Below are 17,636 nucleotides of genomic sequence, written 5' to 3' on the forward strand. Positions count from 1 at the left end.
TTAGTGTCCTGTGTATGAATATCAATTGTGCCAAGTTTGACAAGAATCTGGATAGTTCGTCATTTTCAAGGGCATTACCTTAAGGGCCATTTCTTTTAGTCAGTCATGTAGTCAATGGTCAGGATGTCACGCAAATCTCTTTGTGTGACATTCCGAAAGACGGTTGGGAAGGAGACTACGTTCTTTACGAAACCCCACTTCGACATAGTTTCCATTTCACGTACAAAAACAGAGTAAAGCTATCGAGAAGACAACTCTGAACTGGAACATAGGACCTTATCTTGTTTATGTTCATGCTGTGGACGTCATTAATCGGTTACATTTATCTCTGATCTCGAAAAGCAAAAAGAATACTTCATCCAAAAAGAAGGAAGAAAACAATTTCACCCAGAGAACAAAAAGCCTTTCAGGTTGGTACCAAGTTTTATCGGGCTGACGACTGATATTTATACGTCAGATCCCCCGTTGACTAAATCATTTCAGTCTTGACTTGTCCATTTGATCTTGCACTGAATCACTTGCCCGGCTTTTAAACCATTTGACACTAGATTAAACCATTTGCCGGTACGTTAAGTCGTCCGTCCATTAGTTTAACCGTTCTTTTTTTAACTAAACCATTTCAGTCTTGTCTTTTCTATTTGACATTGCACTGAATCACTTGCCCGGCCATTAAACCATTTGCCGGTGAATTAAGTCGTCTGTCAACTAGTTGAACCGTTTCTTCTTTAACTAAACCGTTTAAGTCTTGTCTTGTCAATTTGACTTTGCACTGAATCGATTGCACGTCTGCTAAACTCTTTGACACTTGTTCAGATCAAAACAATCTAAACCATTTTAATTTTGACTAAACCGCTTCACAAAAGAACAATTAACTTTTTGTATTTCGACATTTCCATTTCCAAACCACTTATTTGGTTTGGCAAACCATCACTAAACCTTTTCTGTATTTTCTCTTTCAATTTCTTGTATTTTTGGCGGTGATGGCCGCCCATAGAGAAGCAAGTATTCCTTCCAGATATTAATGTTGAGCTTGTGAAATTTCAATTTTTATTTTTCGTTGAGTTGCCAGTAATCGGATCCCCGTTTATACGCAAAGGGTTCTGGGATCGCCAGGGGGCAAACATTGCAAGTCGCTATAAGAAAATGTAAAGCGGAAACTTATTACGACGTTCAAAAAATGATTTTGGAGAGAGATCAACGTATGCAGTGTTTTTTTCCTCGGTAAAACCGAGGTGCAATTTGCCGCGGGAAAGAACAATGATCTGTTGCACTTGTCAAATAAGTGGAAGAGTGTCAAATTTTAGATTTCATGGTGTGAAGAATCGATTATTAATGCAAAAAATGAGAAAGCTAAGCGCGCGATTTACGTAAGGACTCAAATTTTATAATCTTTGCATTTTGTAAAAACGGAGACTTCTTTAAAGATACAGAGCTACTCAGAGATACTGTTAACTACAGTGTAAGCGACAGCTGTATTGTCCAACCAACGAAACACTCCATGCTATCCAAGTTGTAATACTGTATGTGTCTATGAGAAATTTTTTTGGTTTCGAAAAAGGGGTGTCTAGAAAACGAAGACCCGTAGACCTAGAAAACACAGACCTAGAAAACGCAGACCCAGAAAACGCAGAGCTAGAAAATAACACTTCTTTCGCAATCACTGTTACATACTAAATTCAACAATTCAGTTCAGTGACGAACAATATAATGACTTTTTGCCTCTGTGATTTATGCGGATGAGCCTCAAAACCTGTGTTGAAAACCTGTCGCTAGATCGCTAGAAATGGTTTATTTTTAGTCTGATAAAATGATATCTCTTAGCTTCTTGAGGAGGCAGTGTGGTGCAGTGGTTAGGGCGCTTGCCTTGAGATCCGGAGATCCCGGGTTCAAGACTCGCTTTGATCCTGGTAGTCCCTGGTTCAGCTTCCCAGCTGCATTTGTAAAATAGCCAAGTGGTTTGCCTCCGGCCAGTTGGGATTCTCAACAGTTGTTATTGTTTCATTCTGTCGTTTCGTTGTGTTTCATTGGCCTTGAAAAGCCCCTGTCGGGAGCGGTCAATTAAGTATGTATTGTATTGTATTTTATTGTATTAGCAAATCATGACGCGCGGAGAATTTTAACTTTGACAAAACGCGAGGGCATCTTTGCTTTTATTATCTTGGGTATAGGGTGATAATATCATGATAATCATACTGGTTGGTTTTCTGCCAGTTTTCAGTTAAGGTACACTATCAAAACATTATTCATAGCATTGCCATACTCGTGCTTGCTACGACGTTTCAATTTTTCGAACTAAAATACACTTATTTTCACCTGTTTTAGCCAGTAACACGGTGCACCGGTGATGTAAGCATACGGCTTGGTTAGCATGCTTACCCTAAGACTGCTAAGTGTTGTCCAGTTCACTTAGTATTAAACGAAGTTGCTGTAGTTTACAATTAAGTTCCTATGCACAACAGACGCCACGTGACGACTCACGCGATGTGTACGTTTGTAAACAGTTAACATGAATGACCGAATTCTTCCTTAATAAGTGATTTGTGTGCTTCCTTTAGGTTGGCCCTTACTTCATCGGGTATTTGTAAATATTTGCTGTTAAAGTAAGGAAATGTAATCATGATGGAATTCTGCCTGATGTAATTATAGTACTTCTTTGTATAGGTTGCTGAAGAAAGTTTGCTTTCTCATAGGTCCGCTAACTTGGCTTATTTAACTCAAGTTTTTTTTGGCTTTGCAAAACACTGTTTAATTCAGTATAAAAGTTACGAAATACTACTAACACCAAATGGTTTTTTCTAGGTCTGCGTTTTCTAGGTCTGTGTTTTGTAGATCTGCGGGTCTGCGTTTTCTAGACACCCTGAAAAAGGTTCGATTTGATCTTTTTTCGTCTAAGCCTGACCTTACTTTATTTGGAGACTTGAAATTCAAACTTGTGCGATTGTCTTCGTTTTATCATAGCCATTTCGGTGAGAATTTAGGTGGCCATCACCGCCAAAAATACAAGAAATTGAAAAAGAACAGAGAAAACAGAAATGGTTTAGTGATGGTTTGCGAAACGAAATAAGTGGTTTTGAATGAAACTGTTAAAAAACAAAAGGTAAAGTGTTCTTTCGTGAAGCGGTTTAGTCAAAATTGAAATGGTTTAGATTGTTTTGAAATGGTTCAGACGACGATGTTCAAACGGAAGAGACTAATTCAAATTGGTTTATTCAACTGAGAATCCATCCGTCGACGAAATGGGAAATGATCAGGTCTGACAACAAATGATCTTGTGTTAGTCGACGGGAGGTCTGAGGTCTGACGTAAATATCAGTGGTCAGCCCGATAAAAGTTGGCACGAACCTGACAGGCCTTTTATTCTCTGGTTGAAATTGTTTTCTTCCTTCTTTTTGGATGTAGTATTTTTTTGCTTGTCGAGAACAGGGCTCAATGTAACTGATTAATGATGTCTACAACATGAAGATAAACAAGATAAGGTCCTATGTCCCAGTTCAGAGTTTTCTTTTCGATAGCATTATTCTGATTTTGTACGTAAAATGGAAACTGGGTGGAAGTGGGGTTTCGTAAAGAATGTAGTCTCCTTCCCAACCGTCTTTCGGGATGTCACACAACGAGGTTTGCGTGACATCCTGACCATCGGCCTCATGACTGACTAAGAAGGATTTTCCTTAAGGTAATTCCCTTGAAAATGACTTACTATCCAGATTTTTGTCAAACTTGGCACAATTGATATTCATACACAGGACACTAAAAAAAGGCAATAAACTGATGGTCTCTTTCACCGTGCTTTGTTTCGCGCTGCATTCTTTTTATTCTAAGTACAACAAAAAAGAGCGGTGTGTCACCTTGGTTTTTTTTGTTAAAAATTATGTGACACACCGGTCTCTTTTTGTGATCCACCTTCCCACACGCTTGCCGTGGGAGAGCAGCTGTGCTGTTCCCAACCCAGCTTAACACATTTGTTGTGTGGAGCTGCCACTTAAAGGGGTGTCTAAGACACCCGCCTGGTATGTTAGCTACGCCATGCTGATGAGACCCAGTATAAGGCCGAAACAGCTGTGCATAGCTGCTAATTGACCGGGTGAAATGGTTGTGCGCATGTGTGATGTGTTGGCCACACCGGGTTGGTGTTTGTGTCAGCTTGCTTTTTTTGTTGTACTTTAATAAAATTAAGGGAATACAGTGCGGAAGCAAGCACGGTGACACCATCTTTTTGTTGCGTTTTTTTAGTGTCCTGTGTATGAATATCAATTGTGCCAAGTTTGACAAGAATCTGGATAGTTCGTCATTTTCAAGGGAATTACCTTAAGGGCCATTTTTTTTAGTCAGTCATGCAGTCAATGGTCAGGATGTCACGCTAATCTCTTTGTGTGACATCCCGAAAGACGGTTGCGAAGGAGACTACGTTCTTTACGAACCCCCACTTCGACATAGTTTCCATTTCACGTACAAAAACAGAGTAAAGCTCTCGAGAGGACAACTCGGAACTGGGACATAGGACCTTGTCTTGTTTATGTTTATGCTGTGGACATCATTAATCAGTTACATTTAGCCCTTAGTTGCATTTATCCCTGCTCTCGAAAAGCAAAAAGAATAGTTCATCCAAAAAGAAGGAAGAAAACAATTTCACCCAGAGAACAAAAAGCCTTTCAGGTTCGTACCAAGTTTTATTGGGCTGACGACTGATATTTACGTCAGATCCCCCGTCGACTTAATCATTTCAGTCTTGACTTGTCCATTTGACCTTGCACTGAATCACTTGCCCGGCTATTAAACCATTTGACACTAGATCAAACCATTTGCCGGTGCGTTAAGTCGTCTGTCGATTAGTTTAACCTTTGTTTTTTTAACTAAACCATTTCAGTCTTGTCTTGTCCATTTGACATTGCACTGAATCACTTGCCCGGCCATTAAACCATTTGCTGGTGAATTAAGTCGTCCGTCAACTAGTTGAACCGTTCCTTCTTTAACTAAACCATTTTAGTCTTGTCGTGTCCATTTGACTTTGCACTGAATCGATTGCCCGTCTGTTAAACCATTTGACACTTGTTGTCAGACCTGATCATTTCACATTTGGTCGACGGATGGTATTTTAGTTGAATGAACTAAATTGAATTAGTCTATTCCGTTTTAACATCGGCGTCTTAACCATTTCAAAACAATCTAAACCGTTTTAATTTTGACTTTACTGCTTCACAAGAAAACACTTAAGGAGGGTGCCTACTCTTGTTATTGCGCATACGTTCTGCGCATCTCGAGATATTTGAGTTTCTTATCGGTTATGCTTACTAATAGAGGCATAGTTTTGCGCGGTTTAAAACTATCCTGAGAAAGTAGATCATAGTAAGTACTCGAGTATCCAAAAAGAAAATTGGGGGTAACCATGCATTTGTGAGAGATAATTAAGCTTCAATTTGAAAGAACGCCGTACATTGCTTTGTATTTTAAAGCTTTTTACAATTATTTTTCATGAATTAGGCCATCTCCTTTTTTTTTCTCCGTTTCGCGAATTTGGGTGGCCATCACCGCCAACACTACAAGAAATTGAAATAGAACAGAGAAAACAGAAATGGTTTAGTTATGGTTTGCCAAACGAAATAAGTGTTTTTGAAATGAAACTGAAAAACAAAAGGTAAAGTGTTCTTTCGTGAAGCGGTTTAGTCAAAATTGAAATGGTTTAGATTGTTTTGAAATGATTCAGACGACGATGTTCAAACGGAACAGACTAATTCAAATTGGTTTATTCCACTGAGAATCCATCCGTTGAGGAAATGGGAAATGATCAGGTCCGACAACAAATGATCTTGTGCTCGGTAGCAGAATGGTTTATTCAAAGAAGGCACGATTCAGCTAATTGAATGATTTAATGAAGTGTCAAATGGTTTAAGAGACGGGCAATCGATTCAGTGCAAAGTCAAATGGACAAGTCAAGACTGAAATGCTTTGGTTAAAGAACGAACCGTTAAACTAATTGACGGATGACTTAATTCACCGGCAAATGGTTAAATCAAGTGTCAAATGGTTTAATAGCCGGGCAAGTGATTCAGTGCAAGGTCAAATGGACAAGTCAAGACTGAAATGACTTAGTCGACGGGAGGTCTGAGGTCTTACGTAAATATCAGTGGTCAGCCCGATAAAACTTGGTACGAACCTGACAGGCTTTTTGTTCTCCGGTTGCAATTGTTTTCTTCCTTCTTTTTGGATGCAGTATTCTTTTTGCTTCTCGAGAACAGGGCTAAATGTAACGGATTAATGATGTCTACAACATGTAGATAGACAAGATAAGGTCCTATGTCCAAGTTCAGAGTTTTCTTCTCGATAGCTTTATTCTGATTTTGTACGTGAAATGGAAACTGTGTGGAAGTGGGGTTTCGTAAAGAATGTAGTCTCCTTCCCAACCGTCTTTCGGGATGTCACACAACGAGGTTTGTGTGACATCCTGACCATTGAATGCATGACTGACTAAGAAGGATGTTCCTGAAGGTAATTCCCTTGAAAATGACGTACTATCCAGATTTTTGTCAAACTTGGCACAATTGATATTCATACACAGGACACTAAAAAAAGGCAATAAACTGATGGTCTCTTTCACCGTGCTTTGTTTCGCGCTGCATTCTTTTTATTCTAAGTACAACAAAAAAGAGCGGTGTGTCACCTTGGTTTTTTTTGTTAAAAATTATGTGACACACCGGTCTCTTTTGGTGATCCACCTTCCCACACGCTTGCCGTGGGAGAACAGCTGTGCTGTTCCCAACCCAGCTTAACACATTTGTTGTGTGGAGCTGCCACTTAAAGGGGTGTCTAAGACACCCGCCTGGTATGTTAGCTACGCCATGCTGATGAGACCCAGTATAAGGCCGAAACAGCTGTGCATAGCTGCTAATTGACCGGGTGAAATGGTTGTGCGCATTTGTGATGTGTTGGCCACACCGGGTTGGTGTTTGTGTCAGCTTGCTTTTTTTGTTGTACTTTAATAAAATAAAGGGAATACAGCGCGAAAACAAGCACGGTGACACCATCTTTTTGTTGCGTTTTTTTAGTGTCCTGTGTATGAATATCAATTGTGCCAAGTTTGACAAGAATCTGGATAGTTCGTCATTTTCAAGGGAATTACCTTAATGGCCATTTTTTTTAGTCAGTCATGTAGTCAATGGTCAGGATGTCACGCAAATCTCTTTTTGTGACATCCCGAAAGACGGTTGCGAAGGAGATTAGGTTCTTTACGAACCCCCACTTCGACATAGTTTCCATTTCACGTACAAAAACAGAGTAAAGCTCTGGAGAGGACAACTCTGTAGCATAGGAATTTCGGTGGTTGATCCTTTTTCCCACGCTGTCTTAATTTTGCCACAGCATCCGACAACTTTTCCGCCATATTGATTTTGGGTTCACGTCTTGTTTTTTTCCTGGCTCCACAGCTATGATGCCGGGGTACCAGGCCTCCGATTCCGGGAATACTTATGATTTTTTTAGGGTTTTTCTTTTTTTCAATCCGATCGATCGACCGAGCCGATATCAGGAAACGCATTCTACGGTAAACGAAAATAAAAAGGGGGATGGCCTTATCTTGGAAAAATGCGTCGTTACCCCCAATTTTCTTTTTGGATTTCAATGACACTTGTCAAGATCTACATTTCCTGCATCATCATAAACCGGGGCAAAAATACCTTTGAATTAGTAGGCACCGTCCTTAAACGTTTTGTATTTCGACATTTTCATTTCAAAACCACTTATTTCATTTTGCAAACCATCACTAAACCATTTCTGTTTTCTCTGTTTCATTTCAATTTCTTGTATTTTTGGCGGTGATGGCCGCCCATAGAGAAATAAGTATTCCTTCCACATGTACATATTAATGTTGAACTTGTGAAATTTCAATTTTAGTTACTCGGGCCCGTGAGGGCAAATGTGCATCCCCCACGGATATTGAATTAAGCGCCGACCGGATAAATCTTCTCATATACCCTTCTGTATTTCCAACCTTCCCTGCCGCGATTAGAACACCCTTCCCCAGCTTTGCGGTATTCTGAGAGCGCGTTAGACCACTCGGCCATCGTGGCAAACTTTTGTTATTGGGATGAGAGCAAACATTTATTTTGGAATCTTTCCGCCCGCGATGATTGACACAGTATTAAACTATATGCTAAAGTGGACAGATGCTTTTTCTTTAACAACGGCCAGCTTTAAAGGTAAGGAGAACTTTCTACGATATTTCTAGATCCTCCTTCTCGTTTTTGTGTGTTCACTGTGAACATTATTTTGCATAGAACGAATACTTCAATAGAAGTATTTTGCATAGAACGAATACACTACTCCAATATTTCTTGGAAACCAGTTTGTTCAGTGGTTTTGACGTAGTTGACGTAGTCTTAGTTCAGTGGTTTTGCCGCAGTCTATCATGAATTGGATTATCGATTTCCTTACCAACTTAACTTAAGTTATAGCCAATCGTTAGCGTTTTTAGACATAGATTCACTTTTCGATCATCGTAGTTTTTTGTACAGTTCACTTTTTACTAAAATCCTTGACGGCGAAGAGCATAAACTACACCACTTGCTTCCCCCAAGACGTACCCCTAAGTACAACTTTAGGCAAAGCCGAGTGTTTGATCTTAGTTATAAAACTAATCGCACAAACAGTTTTATTAACTTTCAGTGTAATTTAATTAACAATAATAAGAATGTATATTAGGTGGCATATCTTACAGAATATTTTTAGTATCTCATAGCATTTTTAAAGCTTTTTTTCCTTCTAGTATATACAGTTATTGTACGTAATTTAGCCAATGGCTACCATGTACATGCTAATAAAGTATCTATCTATCTAGGAAGGAAATAAGAAAATAGCCTTCAAAGGCCAAACAAAATAAAAAATGAAATCAAGTTTAGCAATCGCCGTCACGGTGACTTCGCAGCGGTCCCCCATCAAAGTGCTACCGGTAACCCGATTCGAAGGGGCTTAACTTTAGCTGACCAACGATTGTGATCTTTGTGGCAAATTCGCACACATCTTGTCGAACGTTGCACTTGAAAGAGATAAAAAACAAACTAACAAAAAAACTATAGATCAATATTTATTTACTTTGCGTCAATAGTTGTTTTGCGTAAAGCAGGCTAACAAAATCTGTACCTTGCTTAGTTCGCATTTTTGAGCGTTAAAATAGAATTTTCGGTCGTCTATATGAACTTTGTCTTGGGAAGCTGTCGGAGGCTCAGAGTACACGCTTAAGCCTGTTGTGAAAAAGAAGTTGTCAATGATCAGCATGTCAGCCTTGAAGCCATTGTTTCTCGATTTCCTTTTATTTTCTTCAATCTTTCTGGGTTTAGTATTTTACTAAACCACATGTCTTCTTAGGGTGTATTTCGCAAAGACATCTACCATGGCACTGTAATGATTTATGTTACCAAAACAATATCGTGTACTATAAAAGCCACATATTACGCAAAGACAACTTGAATCTCCTGAAATACAAAACGCAGCTTAGTTGACAGTTTTTTAAAAAAAGAAACATTGTCAATTTACCACACTACCACACGTACGCAACACATTCCTATTTTTAAAAATATCCCGTGGCTCCTCAATCCCCCTCCCCCTAAATATCCCATATCTCTACAAATTTTTTTAAACCTAAATATCCCGTATCCTGATCGCTTCTCGGCCTTTTGGCTAGAATTAGTTTCTCGGCCAAGGGCTGCGGTCAAGTACCATTGTACTACGTTACTTTTTTCAGGGCCATATGAGGCAGGCACAGAACAGTTTCGGCTGTGTGTCTGTTCTCTCGAGAAGCGATCACAAGGCTTTTTTGGTTTCGTTTTCGATAGTTTTTTTGTTCAGCTCGAGTGTACTAGTGGCTTTTGTTGAGTTTTGAATCGACTTCACTTCGTCACCTCCTGAGTAATTATTTTAAAAGAATACTATATATGAAAAAAGACTCAATTCTGATTAATTTCATCAGTGACACCCAAAATACCCAAAAAGGAGAATGAACCACGTAAAACCGCGGAACAACATGAATGAAATACAGCAAATGGAAAGAGAAGCATACACAAACGTTTTTCAAGACTAAAGTTCGTTTTTGTTCGGAATCATCTTGTCTGTGCTGTAACGATAATTTATCAGTAAAGGAATTCCACATAACATTACCATTTTCGAGTTTTAAACTCGTGATTAACTGAAGATTTCCCCGAACCACTCGAAAATAACGTCACATATCCCCTTTAAGAGAAATGCAGTTTCCAGGTAACACAGTGCCGAAAATAGGTCATTCAGTGCAGAAACAGCAAAAACCAAGTATTTTGATTGGTCAATGATCAAAGAAAGTAGCAGATTGCCAATTAAATGTGACACCTTTTCACGTGACTTCTTTATTTCGCCTGAATATTATTAATATTGTAAATGGTTTGAACCCAGGAGTCATATCGTAATTAAGTAAAGTACGATCATCCGGGTGAGTGTAGTCCTGAGACGGGCTGTTTGAGACGACATTGACTGACATTTCGACAGCCTGAGCGGAAGTCATCTTCAGAGTCAAGTGATTTGTGTAACGTCAGTGATTAGCCACCCATCACTTTTGCTCCTTTTTTGAAGTCAATTGCATTTATTTGGTTGTCAAATAAAGGAAGTCATATAACGCCATGGTGCTAATTATGTTCATTAACTTTCAAGGCCTGTTTAATTGCTATAAGATTAGAAACATGCGAAGACGCATTTTTTTGAACACTTGTCTTGGCCTGACAAACCCTGTAGGAAGTAGATTGTATTCAGACTTAGTTTACATCTTCCCAAATTTATGATCGGTCATTAAACATGTGTTCATGAAAACTAAGACGCCGGAGGTGAACACCTCAACTTGCATTTTCTCAGGTGATAATAGACCTGGTATGCCGAGCCTTTGCAGGGTTACTAAAGTAAAGGTGCTCATTCTATTTCTGGTTTTAGTTTTTAATTTCAACTTATTTGAATTTTCGGCAGCCATTTTGGAGAAGGGTTTATTTGATGTTGCATTTAATACTTCGAATGACAAACCTATTTTCATTGAATCTTCGCACAGAGCCGGAAGTCTACCAAACTCGCCATTGGGATGTCCGCCAAGCCGTCTGGAAAGAAAGCTGACAATGAAAGCGAAAGAGCTGAAGGATGCTTTGCAATCTTGTCACACGCTTAAAGATGAAAGTGCCAACATGAAAAAAAGCTTGGAAGAATTGCAAACAACGCTCGAAGAGAAAGAGAAATCTTTGCGTAACGCTGAATATGAAAGAGATCTGTTGGAAAAGGAGAAAGTTCTTTATGACACTCAGATAAAGGCAAGGCTTTCGTCTAACAGTATCTACAATATCTAATGTTGGACTGAATCATTCGAGTTCCTATTAAGTAGGCTAAAAGCTTCACTGAGTTTGTTTATGTGGGTTGCATTTGTCTCTGCTAAACTTGCTTGTCAGTATTTTTTCAATGTGGTGGGACAGATATTGTACTTTTGAGTTTCGTGTTACTAGCACAAGTAGCAAGGAAGTCATTTTTAATCACATTGGGACTCCAGAGTGTCGGCAATTGGCGACTTACAAAAGATTTTTCCTAAGCGTCCTTACTTGATTGAGGTTTCGCCGCTTGGTTATTTGATCAATGTTTTCTTCGGTTACCTCTTCACTGGTTCATCCAGTTTATGAAAAAAATGTTTATGTGGTTGGGCCGATGTTACAAGTCACTGCTTTGTTAAACTGTCGAGGTGAAACCTGCTGTTATTTGTACTTACAGGATCTTCAGAGAAGGCTAGACCTCGAAAGAGCCGATAGAAACAAGGCGGACTCGGCCACGCTTAAATTACTTTCTGAACTAAAGGAAGACAGCCAAAGGGCAACTGAACTCAGAGATCAGGAAAGCAGGTTAGCGGCGTCAGTATTGTTACGCATTATATTAGCTGCTTAAAATCTTTGTTGTTGATGGTTTTGGTTACTCTCTTACTACTACGCAGAGAAAATCTGGAGGATTTGCAACACATTGTGGCCCAGCTAGAGAATGACCGATTTGTCGCCAGCAGACGGGCTCAAAGATTGGAAGAGGAACTTAAATCCCAAGAGAAGGTTGGAGCGACTTTAGAAAAGTCAATGTTAGAGAGGTTTTCAATTGAGTGTCGAGAGTAATTAGCAAATTACTTTGGTTTCGCATTACTTCACTCAGTCATTGACCATGATTGGTTCAAAGTTTGCGTGGCATTTTTTCAACCAATCAGAAGTGAAACCAAAACCAATCGTGGCTCGCGTGTGCGCATTTTCTTGCGCTTTGTGTCGACTACGTGTAATTATTTTGAGTTTTATTGGTTTACTGGATTGTCTCCGTCCTTTTTGATCGGCCAAAGTAATTACTTTGGTTTTGGTTTTACGACACTCGATTGAAACTCGCTCTATTCTGATAGTATAGTCACGTTTGATGGAATTTTCAAGCCAACGGGGTTGTTGCTTTTTCATGATTCCGAGGAAACATGATACAATAATTTGGAAGCCCTTGCAAGACAAAAGTTAACTTAATTTTAGAGTAAATAAAGATGTTGTTGTAATTAGGCTCTTTATTGAAAAACATTTGCTGTTGGCTTAAGCATTCTGGACTCCAACCGGAAATCATTTTATAAATTGGATAGTCTTATGTTCTAACACTTTGTTAAATAACCATATTTGACCATCTGGCTTTAAACAATATAATTTTTTTCTTCACAACCTGAAATTTCTCTGTTAACCCTAGTATGAAAATTCATGTGGCTTTTTTACGCGTCACTGGAGTTTTGCGTGACTGTCTCCAATCTTTTGAAAAGCTATTAGTCGTGCCGAAGACCGAAATTATACCACGTAGTTAGAGTTAGTGCAGCAATAAATTGTTAACAACGTGCAGCCTTAGTCAAGCCATGTTTTGTCTTACAGCTTCTTGAAGTGAGCAAGAACCGCATAAATGAACACCAAGCACGGATGACAAAGGTGAGTTAATTTTCACTTGCTCCTACAGCTAGTATGGGATGATCATTGTATTCACTGTGCAAATTGGTCTGTTTTTTTTTCTGTTTTCTTTTTAAGATGAGTGAAGAAGCGAAAAGAAGCATGATTGAGTGGCAACAGAAATTAGACAAGGTCACCAAGGACAGCGAAGAAAGGATCTCGGAACTGCAACAGAAGCTCGCTAAAGTAAGCTTTAATTATAACGAACTGTTTTGACTTAACTTCTGCCTGCTGTCCTCTGAACACTTTCCATTACGATTGCAGATCAGATCTCAAGAAAAAAATATATTATGTCCAAAAAATTACAAAGGGAAAAAAAAGGAATTTTAACTAATAAACGTATTGTTACGAACAGTCTTTAAAGGCGAACCAAGAGGCCACAGAGTTGTTGGAAAACATGCGGAAAAGCAAGGAGGAATTACAGTTACAAACGCAGAAACTACAGGTATAAGATGGCTTATAAGATAAACGATAGACCGAGTAGATTCATCGTGTCTTTAAATTTTGACAACAAATGAACACCGAATATTTTTAGTATTTTAAATTATGTGCTAAGTTTGCTGTGAGACTTCATTTTGAGGTCAAATTTTTCATTGCGCTGATTGATTCAACGTTTGCCTTCGTAGAAGTCTGTCAGAGTGGAAAGTGCTGGCGTGGAGTGCGGTGAAAAGGTGAGGATTTTTGATTGGAGATTTGACCTTCGTAGATTCCGAGAAGAAACAGAATATTATTTCATAAAAGAGATGGAGAATGTTAACCCGGTGAAGGTTAGGATTAAACAATGGTAACTCGGGGATGCTCGAAAAACTCCGAGTGATCCATTGCAGGAGTCGGACCTGTAACCTTCCGATCCGAACTGTGACTAACGCATTCACCATCTACTGAGATCTCTTTCATTACAACAGCGTGAGTGCACCATTCGACCCTTTCAATCCTAGCACTGAGTATAGCGGAATAATTGTCAACTAACCCCAGTTTAATTTCCTGGGTCTCCTTAGCTTAGTGGTAAAGCGTCCGAACAAGTAATCGGAATGTCGGATTTTTTCCGAGTATCCCCGATTCACCATTGAAAAAAATCGATCTGATAAGAGTATATGATTTTGCAAAATTCAGCCTCCGGAATTTCAGCATCCTTTTTCGGTTTTACGTCTGCAGTGAAATCTGCTTGTTCCTAATACTGACAAGGAAACACAAAACTGAATCGAAATCTCGTAGATGCCACTGCAGGCGATCAATGCATTAAAGAGACCAAAAATGGAGGACATACACTTGAACTGCTGAAGGAATTATGTTAAGAATTCCCGAACACTTCAGTCGTGAACGTTGCTTATCGTATACACAACATAAAAGGAAATTTCTTGTCGTTACTGCTTACTGAGTGACATAACCAAGTGAAAGTAAGTTCAGTTAACGGGACTCGAACCTCAGACCGTATGATTGTGCTGCAATTGCCCTTCCAAATGAGCAAACAGTAATCAGTCTGGGAGCTGATCACTTGTAAGTTCGTATTATATCCCGTAATAGGTGATTGTGTGACAAAGAAAACATGAACTTTCATATATTTGAACTGTCGTTTTTTAGTACATAGAGAGGAGTGTTTTACTTGAAAATACACCACTCACAAAATTCATACAAAACTACATCCGGGACCCGAGTGGCGTATTTTCCATTGATGACGTCATTTCTCTCCTTTGCATGGTTGTTTCTGCAAACAGTCGGTCAAAAATGGCAAGCGATATACCGGTAGATTCGTGAAGATTCGGAAGCTGACGTAAAATCCTTCCCCGAGAAACAAGAAAATGCTAATACGAAGAATAAAACTTCAAACAACTTAAAATTATTCGAGGCGTTCCTTGCAAGTCAAGAAGAAATGCCGAGCTGCAAGAATTACTCGGTGCCTGAAAGAAAAATGGTTAGTAAAACACTCCTGTCTATATAGGCTTTGGTATAGATCACGGAACTGTGAGAGGACAAGGAAGAGGTTTAGGAGAAATCAACACCGAACGAAATAAGTTGGGGGTGGGAGGGGCGGGGGGGAAGGAGGGCTGTGGTAGCACTTTAACGTTACTCGTAAACGTTACTTGCAACGGATCAACTTGCTTTATTTCGCTACGCCACTCGTGAGACATTGTTCTTGCCACTCGAACATAAAATTCATATCTTCTTACCATCGTGTAATATCCTCTATATAATTCTAAGGGGGTGTTTACATGAGAAACTCGCACCGGCGCGAGTTTCACATCGGGGTGACTTCTTGATACTGCGTTTACATGATGACTAGGTGAATTCGTATCGTTTTTACCTGAAGGGACACCCCAAATCGATAAAATACAAGCGTTAATCCAAATTGCAAATATGGCGTCTATCAGGAAAAGTACGCATGTGCTACCCGTTTCAACCCACCGGGGTCCCCACCGGGAGGCCGATTTCATACCGGAACGAGTGGTCGTTCCTCGTTTACGTGATACCGTTGCGAGATTTCGCGACGGAACGAAATTTTCGCTCCGGTGCAGCAACCGGGGTGAACTCGCTTAGACTAAATACGGATTTAGAAAAGCGCTAAAATTTATATTTATCTATTATCGATTATTTGGAGTCCAAGAAATAAAAGCGAACAAGAATACCATGCCATGTTTGTTCACTGACAGCTGAATTCAGCGAAGTGTGACAGGGATCACTGTCGGCAGTTCAAGCACTCACACGAAGTTCAGGCTGAAAGTTTTAAGCTTCGATTCAAAAACCTGTCGCATGCGCGTCCGTGACAGTGCCCCTTTAATAAAGCAAGTTGATCAGTTGCAAGTAACGTTTATGAGTAACGTTAAAGTGCTACTACAAGGGCCACGGAGAGGGAGGAACTCCTCGACGCAGCACCACAGTTTCCATGGAAACGCACCTTTTCAATCACCACATAAGCCGCTATATCCAAGCCGTCATTTTTATCAAGTGTTTGTACATTGTGTGATCACTGTGTTAGGTTACATTTATCACATTCATTTTTAATTGACGCCTTCTTTTCTTTTTTGTGTTTGTTTGATTTTACTCATGCTTAGCCATTTACATCGACAAGAAGATCAGACAGTGTAGTGATAGGACTTAGAAACAAGGAAGAGATAGCGCAAGAGTTGTACAATCGAATTATGGTAATAATATATATTTAAGTGGGGTGCAGGGCTAGCGCACTGGTGAGAGCACTCGCCTCCCACCAGTGTGGCCCGGGTTCGATTCCGAGACTAGTAGTACTTCAAATCTCTTGCAAGCAGTTTCATGACTATGTTTGCAATGGAACGTAATAAAGGAAAGCATTACTCGGAAGCTTGAGCAGGAACTGTACCGATTGGGAAGTGCAATTCCAACGGTGAACTTCTGCTAGCACTCTGCTCAGAAAATGAATTGACTATATAACGAACACTGTCTTCAAGCACAAGGAACCACATAAGGCAACGTGAATGCACCCTAGATCAAAGCATTGGCATTTAATTGATTATGTCATCACTAGGCAAAGAGACAGTACTGACATCCTTGATACTCATGAGATCATCTAATGCTGAGATCCAAAGCTTACTTCTGCATCAAACCAAAACACAACAAAACTAGAGCACGACCGCCCAAGAGGCTTGCCTTAGAACACCTGGCAGACAGTAATACCAAGGAGTTGTTTAAGGCCAGTGTCAGTATGTGCAACACCAGTTCTAAGGCGTTTCAAGTCACCAATCTATCTACTTGGCAGTGATGAATGAAGTGGCCTTCAAAGACACCACGGAACGAGTATAAATCCAAAGTAGGAGGGAAACCAACCTCTTTATTGTGTCACAATGCAAATCAAGAACCAAGACTAGCCTAATAGTCATCAGAGAATTGCTCTTCACAGACGACAACGCTCTAGTTCCACACAGTGCTTCCGATATGCAATCCTAGTTGACAAATTGGCCAGTTTAGTCTTAAGATCAACATTAAAGAGACGGAGTGTCTCTACCAACCACCTATAAACCTGACTTTTGATGCGCCTACACCAATCAATGTGACGAACCAACCGCTCACAATTGCCAGAATCTAGGCAGCACAGTCTTGGAATCCGCAACACTCGACCAAGAAATCACTCTGAGAATGGGTAAGGCTAGTGCTGCCTACGGCAAACTTCAGAAAAGATTGTGGAGGAACCGACTTGTTACCATTAGGACTGAATGTAAGGTATATCGTGCCGTTGTGCTCAGAACACTCCTTTACGGTGCAGAAACTTGGACCATATACCAGTCACAAGTAAAGAAGCTACACGCCGACATGATACGCCATCTCATGGAGATAATGAACATTTCTTGGAAAGGCAAAATCATAAACAGAGTGATTTAGGGAAGGCTGGCCTTCCGCCTATGGCTGATTATTTCAATTCCGAAGAACTTGAGATAGCTCGGTCATGTAGAGAGCATGGACTTTGCCAGGCTTCTCAGGCAGCTGTCGTATTTCTATTTACGTGATGGAAAGAGAAATCAAGGACAACTCAGGCTAAGATTCAAGGGCATTGTGAAAAGAAACCTGAAACGGAAGAACATTTCAGTAGATATTTGGAGGCAGCGAGCAAAGGACAGAACGACCTGGAGGAACTTGGTGCTTCGACAGACTGCTTAACTCTGCTTCGTGAGGTTTTTCTCAAGTTACTCC

The 17,636-nt window shown here is 39.9% G+C and overlaps 1 protein-coding gene across 1 annotated transcript in view; it reads left to right on the plus strand.

The window, feature by feature from the left end:
- LOC137974875 (citron rho-interacting kinase-like) overlaps positions 1-17,636 on the plus strand; it is an 88,211-nt gene that overhangs the window by 44,956 nt on the left and 25,619 nt on the right. The window contains exons 9-15 of the mRNA XM_068821867.1: positions 11,051-11,303; positions 11,752-11,879; positions 11,969-12,077; positions 12,909-12,962; positions 13,059-13,166; positions 13,336-13,425; positions 13,607-13,651. Of these exons, the coding sequence (XP_068677968.1) occupies positions 11,051-11,303; positions 11,752-11,879; positions 11,969-12,077; positions 12,909-12,962; positions 13,059-13,166; positions 13,336-13,425; positions 13,607-13,651 (787 nt within the window). The remainder of the gene's footprint in view (positions 1-11,050; positions 11,304-11,751; positions 11,880-11,968; positions 12,078-12,908; positions 12,963-13,058; positions 13,167-13,335; positions 13,426-13,606; positions 13,652-17,636) is intronic.

This window comes from Montipora foliosa, chromosome 11 (assembly GCF_036669935.1).
Source record: "Montipora foliosa isolate CH-2021 chromosome 11, ASM3666993v2, whole genome shotgun sequence".
NCBI classification, from domain to species: domain Eukaryota; kingdom Metazoa; phylum Cnidaria; class Anthozoa; order Scleractinia; family Acroporidae; genus Montipora; species Montipora foliosa.